General features: G+C 40.1%; 1 protein-coding gene across 2 annotated transcripts; it reads left to right on the forward strand.

Annotated features, from left to right (window-relative positions):
• Window positions 1–861: 861 nt before the first annotated feature.
• Atg14 (autophagy related protein 14) lies at window positions 862–8,197 on the forward strand. Of its 2 annotated transcripts, none has more exons than XM_034975266.2 (7): window positions 862–1,132; window positions 2,121–2,543; window positions 4,860–4,987; window positions 5,722–5,869; window positions 6,608–6,787; window positions 6,965–7,082; window positions 7,623–8,197. In XM_034975266.2, exons 1-7 carry the CDS (start codon window positions 954–956, stop codon window positions 7,716–7,718), a joined length of 1,272 nt encoding a protein of 423 aa, XP_034831157.1. In that variant the 5' UTR covers window positions 862–953; the 3' UTR covers window positions 7,719–8,197. The 2 variants fall into 2 exon arrangements, with proteins under 2 accessions (XP_034831157.1, XP_069355551.1); XM_069499450.1 differs by having other exon boundaries at window positions 6,608–6,783.
• The last annotated feature ends 334 nt before the right edge of the window (window positions 8,198–8,531 follow it).

Below are 8,531 nucleotides of genomic sequence, written 5' to 3' on the forward strand. Positions count from 1 at the left end.
GGTGTTGCCAGACGCAACCCGAGTGTGGCCGCTCTCAGTTAGTTTGATCATGAAGCCAATTCATTTTGAATATTTGCGGAACCTAAGGATATATTATAAGAACCGTTTTGTTAATGACTTAACAATAAACAAATGATATTATGGTTTTATTTAATTATTTTTGTTTTATTTTTACGACAATTGACAACGAAGCAAACGCCATCTATTGTGGCTCGAATGAACTCTGAACATCGACCCACGCGTAGTTCTGCACCTTGATGCTAGGTGGCACCAACATACTTTGAACAAAATAGATTTTTATTAAAAGCGAAACGCTAATTAGTAGTTCAAAATTTACAACGTCACAATACAGACAACGAAGTGATCCTATAAGGGTTCATTTTTTCCTTTTGAGGTACGGAACCCTTAAAAACAGAGTCGAATTTACAAAAAAGTAAAGAACGGAGCCTTCCTTCCTGATCCTGATAATATTACCTGGTAGGTAGGTACCTACTTACTATATATGCTAAAAAAACCTATTATTTTTCGGGATAAAAACAGCTATTCTAAATGTTAACCTACCTACTTAGTATATTTAATTAAATAAGTAGGTACCTAATTTCACAAGACAAACATGTTCTGTAAACAACTCAAATGTAGATCAAGCGATTTCTGTATTTCAGTATCAGAATCGTGAGTAGAGTACAAGCAAGCATAAAAATTAGTAGTTACAAGCCATACATGAAACGGAAGAAAATCGTGTGGTGTATTAGCTTCTTAATTAGCTTCAATGTCTATCATTGTCAATGTGAAAAGTGTCAGCATGACCGCTGTCAACGCTGTCAAGTGTCAACGCACAGCGTACATTCAACTTTCACTCACAGCTGAGCTGAGTGGACAAATCAAATCTTTGTATTCAATCATATTGCGAATTGCGATGTAACCAAACATTCCGTGAAAATTTCGCAAAAACCATGGCAATGAGCTATTTAAATGAGAATGAAGCCCCGCGGGACTTCAGGGTGTCTTCCACGGACAGTGATGGGCACTATACAAAGTGTGTTTTGTGTTACACGGTCAAGAAAAACTTCTATTGTGCTGAGTGCGTCAAAAATGGTAACTTCGTCCACTCCTCGATGCCTTACTCGGATAGGTGAGTGGATTTTGCGCAATTACGGTATCTTTATGACTCATTGTACCGATTTATATGCTAAAGTTAGAACAAATAAGTATTAAAAAACGCTTTCTGAATGTCGATACGGCATACATTCGCATAGACCTACAAAAACGGACCTATGATAGGATTATGGCAAAGTAGTTATACTAGTTCATTCTAAGAATCTTAGAACATAAATAGCATACTTTCTAGATGCTTATGTAAACACAATTTATATAATAGTTAACCATTAAGTTGGTTCTTTACTAGAAACTGAATTTTAATAAATATCTAAGTATAATAACAGTTCAGTAAGAAATAATAATGTTAAGAATGCCAGGCTGTGAGATCAAAACGTCAGTTGTTGTCCCATGTTTTTGGTGATAACTTTTTGTAATCACTAAGCTCCTTTTTAGAAAAACTATGGCACATATATCTCAGAACAGGCACTCAGGAAGGTATTTCTAGTAACTTTGTTTTAATTGCTGATCAAAAAACATGCTGTTTGCTGCGGCGATAAGTTATAAGAGTAGGGATAATTAACCTGTCTTTTCATCAAGCATAAGTACTATAAGTATACAGTAAGCTGTGGTAGCCTAGTGGTTAGGACGTCTGCCTACTAATCGGAAGTCAGGGGTTCGATCCCAGGCACCTCTGACTTTTCGGAGTTCTTCTTTCTTAATTCTGGGCTGGATTCCGCACTTAAAAATTTCTGTCTGTTGTGCACTTTTTGGAGTTATGTGCGTTTTAAGTAATTAAACATCACTTGCTGTAAGGGTAAAGGAAAACATCGTGAGGAAAGCTGCATGCCTGAGAGTTCTCCATAATGTTCTCAAAGGCGTGTGAAGTCTACCAAGCCGCACATGACCAGCGTGGTAGACTATGGCCAAACCCTTCTCACTCTGAGAAGAGATCCGTGCTCTGTAGTGAGCCGGCAATGAGTTGATCATGATAATGTTTTAATTGTAAAATCATTGTGTTTCAGATTTGCAGAGAAACAAATGAAACTAATGAGAATTAAACTCAATCGGCAGCACGTTTTGGAAAGGTGCGAAAAGCTACTAGCACCAAAACTGAAGAAGGACATCCTTCAAACAGAAACCAAGCAGTCCAGAGACAAACTAGACTTGCTACGACTGGCCATAGAGCAGAGAAGAAGTATAGTTAATGCGAGGAAGTTAGAACTAGCAGATTTAGTAGCGTACAATAGTGAATTGCGTATAAAACTACCGAGGTATCAGAAAAGGGTGACGAGCTTGGGGAAGCATGCTCAGGTGCAGAGAATAGAGCTTCAGAACAGAATATCATTGTACAATGATCAAACACAGTCGCTAGCAGCTTTGAGAAGATCTAGGATACGACAGCTTGATAGATATATCTTCCCTATTTATATGAGCTATGATTCTAGGTAAGAGTTCTTTATTTAATAACTAGATGATGCCCGCGAGTTCGTCCGCGTGGATTTAGGTTTTCAAAAATCCCGTGGGCTGCTTTTTATCCCAGAAAATTAAAGTGTTCCCACAGGATTTTTAAAAAACCTTAATCCACGCGGACGAAATCGCGGGCATCATCTAGTCTTAAATATTTTTATTACTGAAAGACGGTATATTTTATACCAGGCTGGGCTCACTTAACCTGTCTATATATGGTATTTTAAATCAAGCGAGAAAAAAGCTAAAAATGTATAAACAAGATAGTATTAGCAAAAAGCAATGGAAAAATGTTAATTCATTTTAAAGATTTCACTCTTTATATTTTTTATATCTTGTACATTTCTCTGCTATTTTGTTACATTTTAAAGTTCTGTTATCTTAAACTAAGTCAAAATATTAATCATTATCAAAAAACAGTAATTTGCCTCAAATATATTTATTAATTTTTGATTGAATTGATATTTATCTATACTAATATTATAAAGAGGTAATGTCGTTAAGTTTGTTTGTAGGGGGTAATCTCTGGAACTACTGAACCGATTTTAAAAATTCTTTTAGCAGTAGAAACTACATTATTCCTGAGTGACATAGGCTATACAGGATCTTTAAAAACCTAAATTCACGCGGGCGAAGCCGCGGAGATCAGCTAGTTAAAAATATAAATAACTTTCTGAATATTTCCCCTTATTTTGTTTGTGTTAAAACTATCATTAAATAAGTAACTACTTTTAACTTTATTTTGCTGACGTAGGAACTGGCTCCTTATGCATAAGTGAGTTTCATGTTTTATTTTAAACATATTTAAGCATATTACATTAAAGCAGAATTTCGTTCGCGAATTTCCCCTAGATATGAAACTGTCCTATGTTAGAGACAAAGCATCATTAACTTATTTTTAAGAAAGTAATTAGTGATTTTACATGTATATTGTATAATCATATAACATGATAACTATATATTTTATTACTAAGTAGTTTGTTTCGTTTATGTTAAGTAATCAATGTTATCAGTTATTTTTACTTGTGTACATATTACTGATATTACCCATATCTGCTTATCTTGTAAGCTTGAGTTCATAATAGTGTTTTGAAATGAAAGTCTAGTATCCTAGTATTTCCTCAGTACCCTCCTTAGAATGCCTCGGCCGCTTGGGCGCGTTTGGAACCCTCGTAGCTTTAGTTTTAGGTTTGCGTAATAATTATCACCACTATATCTTACTAATCCAACAACTGACAATCAAAAAGAGTAATCTATTACCAATTTTGAATAAACCATTTGATTTTGACTTTGCCTTCGGAATGCCTTGGTATCCTTCGGGACGTAAATGAAACGTTTGAACACAAAGTGACAAACAATCACTCCAGTAAACATTCACTCCCAATGAACCACATTCATCACATATCCCATTCACATATCACCATTGAGAACGTCGCGGCATACCACGGCATAGTTGCCGTCAGTATACGCTTGCAAGGGATCCCCTGCCGTGCCGTGCCGTGCCACCATTATACCGGCGGCCTTTAACCCAGTATGTACGTTCGACTATAGTCGACACATTTTAAACTGAGTCGTCGAGTTATCTGTCTGTTTCGCTCGCACTTACAGATCGTAGGTAAGTGCCAGCGAATCAGACATAACTCGACGACTCAGTTTAAAATACGTCGACTATAGTCGCCTCAGTCGACGGCGCGGCAACCGTGAGAATGTATTTGAATTTTCAATACTTCCTTCCGTAGACGACGACTTCCATATAAATTACAGATTCTCCGTCGCCGTCGACTGCACTGCCGAGCGACTAGTCGACCGTGTGTAGTGGTCTGAAGTCAAAGTTAAAGCATTTATTCAAGTTGGGTACCATTGTACACTTTTTGCTGAAGCTGTGATAGCCTTGTGGTTAGGACGTCTGCCTTCTAATCGAAGGTCGCGGGTTCGATACCGGGCACCTCTAACTTTTCGGAGTTATGTGCGCTTTAAGTAATTAAATATCACTTGCTTTAACGGTGAAGGAAAACAACGTGAGGAAACCTGCATGCCTGAGAGTTCTCCATAATGTTTTCAAAGGTGTGTGAAGTCTACCAATTCGCACATGACCAGCGTGATAGACTATGGCCAAAACCCTTTTCACTCTGAGAGGAGACCAGTGCTCTGTAGTGAGCCGGCAATGGGTAAGGTTGATCATGATGTACACTTGTTGATTATCAATAGTTAAATTTGTGACGTAAACATAAAACTAAAGCTTAGTGGGTTCTTAACGTGCCCAGGTCTGAGAAGAGACATGTGGGTTGTTGCAGTGACAGCATAGAGGACATGGAGTTCGTGGGCGGGGGCGCGGAGGAGGAGCCGCCGCAGCGGCCGCAGCTGCACATCGTGTCGCCCTGGATCGACATCGACGCGGACTACTCGCACATACAGGCCTGGGGTGACATTCTATATCTCTATCTCATCATCATCATCATCATCATCATCATCACCATCATTATCATCAACAACCCATTGCTGGCTCTCTACTGAGAACGGCGGGGTGATTACGTATCTCGCAACAGGCTTGCGACAGGCGTAAATCTCGCGGTCACAGCGGCTACAGAGAGACAGCAATAGCCACAAAGCAAAATAAGAAGAAGAAGAAGAGAAAGCAAACGAACTGTCACATTGCCATTGCTGTCGCTACTGCAACGTTTTACGTAATCACCCCGCGGGTCCTACTCTGAATGAGCAGAATTTAGGTCATAGACCAATGACAGACTTCACTCACCTTTGAGAACCCCTCGGATGTGCAGATTTCCTCACGATGTTTTCCTTCACCGTTAAAGTAAGTAGGGAGCCGGCGAGGAGTTAAGACGATGATGATGATGTGTTTAATCAATCCGACATCTCTAAATATTAATTACTAGATGACGCCCGCAACTTCGTCCGCGTGGATTTAAGTTTTTTAAAATCCCGTGGGAACTCTTTAATTTTCCGGGATAAAAAGTACCCTATGTTCTTCCCCGAGATATAAGCTAACCCTGTACCAAATTTCATCGAAATCAGTTGCACGGTTGGGCTGTGAAAAGCTAGCAGATAGACAGACAAACTTTCGCATTTATAATATTAGTATAGATAATTAATATATTTAATTATTGGTAAATAGGTGCAATTTTACCAACTTTTCAGAGACTCAAAACAAGGAAACGCCAGTAAGTGCGGTGCCCACGTCGAACGCTGCGCACAGAACCAGCGCGGCTTTGGGGCTCGCCGCGCAGCTCGTTGCACTGCTCGCTTGGACGCTTGACGTGCGTCTCCCGCATGCTATCACGTTAAGGTAAGTGACCATCCCTTTTTTTCGACGTATGACTACTCATCATATTATCATAAATATGAAAATCTGTTTGGTTTATTAGTTTGTCCATCAACTACCCCACAACGAAGCAACGAATCGGCGGTATGATGCATGGATATCCATGCAAAAAATCATGTAAATAACTATATAGTTAGACCTGGAGAGTGTCATAGGTTACTTTTTATCTCGGAAAATGAAAACTGATCTATTAACGCACAGCCAAGCCACTGGGCTTAGAAATTGAAGTTTTAACAGTAAGTTCCTTTGATGACGAAAATTACGTGAAACTATGAAAATTAAATTGCTGACCTTTGTCGCATACAATCTTATACGGGATCCCAAAACACACGATCTTTACCCAAGTATACAAAAACAGTACAATTACTGAACGTTAAAAATCGCGTGAGAACTCTTTGATTTTCCAGGACCAAAAGTAGCCTTTGTCCTTCCGCGGGATGAAAGCCATTTTTATACCAAATTTCGTCAAAAACAAAAAGCCAACACACAGACGGACGGAAAGACAGACAGACAGATTATCGCGTTTATAATATTAGTGTGGATTAAGCTTTTTGTTCGTCGATATTTCGACCCAGACCCACAAGTTGTGGTCACGCAGTTTGAACTGAACAGTATTGAACTACCCGCTTCTTTTTCCGCTATTAACATCAAAATAATATTACGTCGTTGTACCTGAAATCTTTATGTGCATGTGTTTGGCAGCGAGTACAGCGACCCCCGCAGCTGGCGCGGCTGCGTGGGGCGCCTGCGTGCCGGCGCCGCGGCGCTGTGTGCGCGCGCCGGCGTGCCCCCCGCGCCCGCGCCCGCCGCTCCTCTAGCGCCCCTCGCCGGCCTGCATGCGCTAGCGCTGGCCGCTAGAGCTGATGATCCGGAGCTAGGCAGGTATACAGTGCACCCACAAGCGAAAAATAAATTCACACTTAAATAATTTATCCAAAATATGTACTTAATACATCTTTTGACAGTAATTCATAAATTTTTGCAAACTAATTCAACTGTCAAATTCAAACCTAAAACATACGGTTGTAGTTTATACATGAACATTTGTTTGTTGTTCAGAGTGGAGGCGTGGTCGAGTCGCTGGGCCACGTACGAGGCGTGGCAGGAGGCGTGCGGCGTGGAGGAGTTCGACGAGCCGGAACCGCCGGAGCACTTGCACTGGCCCGACACTGCACAGGTCTGTAGCTTAGAGTATTTAAACTAATAGAGAGAAAATATCTATGGTTTTACCGTGTATTTTTTAGCACAGAAAATGGCGGCGCTTGTTCATAGTATCAGCTAATCAGCTGTCATGACAAAAGATTAGGTTATTTATTTACAAAAAAACAAGTACATACGCTGGCACAGCAAATGGCGGATTGTGCCGAAACCCTGTTTTTACAGTTATGTTGAAATGTAGTGTTGTCTCTTACACACTTATGAAAATTTCGATAAGCTTGAGCTAGTTTCCGATCCGCTATTTTCTATAGGACATTAGGGCAACTCTTTATATCTCTATGGTCTGTAGTCTGTACTACAAGTGTCAATTTTGACATTTGGTGTCATAGAGTCATAGAGTCATAGACCATAAACTAAAGTAACGTTGCGGTCCGTTCTAAGTCGACATATCTTTTCATTTACATTTGATATGATAGGTATTGGAATTATCTCTGTTAACATTTACCCTGGATGAGTAGTTCAGTAAAGGTATTTGATTGGTTTTACTTGCACCCATCAGATGGAAGAGCTGAGCAGCACCCCGCCCCCCGCGCCCTCCCTGGTGACGTCAGCGGCCGCCTCCATCGCCTCCATGTGGCGCGTGTGGACCAAGTAACTAACACCTACTTCCCCAACGCCAACATGAAACTGAAAGCCGCTTGAGGCAGCTACAGCACAGTTCAGCAGTTACGAAACTCGTTGACAAAACCTCAGAGTCTTCACCTATACTGGCAGGCGTCAAATGTAGTCTATGAAATGACTAGGTAAAACGCGTAAAATTTAACTCCTCACGCGCCATTTTAACTTTTGGACGGAGGACTTTACGGAATGCCCTTCCGTGTTTCCTGCACCGAATAGGCATACTCTAGGCAGCTCTTATTGAATGATATAAAATTTGACAGTTCCCATGTGAAGAGGTGCCAAATCCGACCTCACGAACCATTTTAAACTAGGTAAAACTTGAATGCCATAGAGAATCTGTACCCTACAGCCGAATTGTCTGCCATTCTACTGGCCTATAATAGTAACCCATGTCCGGTTCGAAGGACCAAAAAAATCATTAACTATCACGAAAAAATAGTACGTAAAATATCTTTTGTAGAAAAAATAAAATAAAATAAAATTACTTGCAACAATGAAAACCTACGTTAAAAATTTTTAAATGGTGCCTAATTTGCTTTCAATGAATTTCAACGTAAAGTGCTTACCATTTTTAGAGCTGTTAAATTAATATTGTTTTCAAGTAATTTTATTCCTTCTCACAATAAGTATATAAATCGCAATATATATCTCACACCCGGCTTAACTCACGTGTTTTGTCAACGTTAGCCCGACTAGTTTCGAACACATCCGGGGTCCTTTTTCAAAGGGAGTCAGTTCACGAGCAACAGTTTCAACCGCGACGCGTGCGCAAACTGACTTCTTTTGA

The sequence above is a fragment of the Maniola hyperantus genome, chromosome 1 (assembly GCF_902806685.2).
Source record: "Maniola hyperantus chromosome 1, iAphHyp1.2, whole genome shotgun sequence".
Lineage (NCBI taxonomy): Eukaryota > Metazoa > Arthropoda > Insecta > Lepidoptera > Nymphalidae > Maniola > Maniola hyperantus.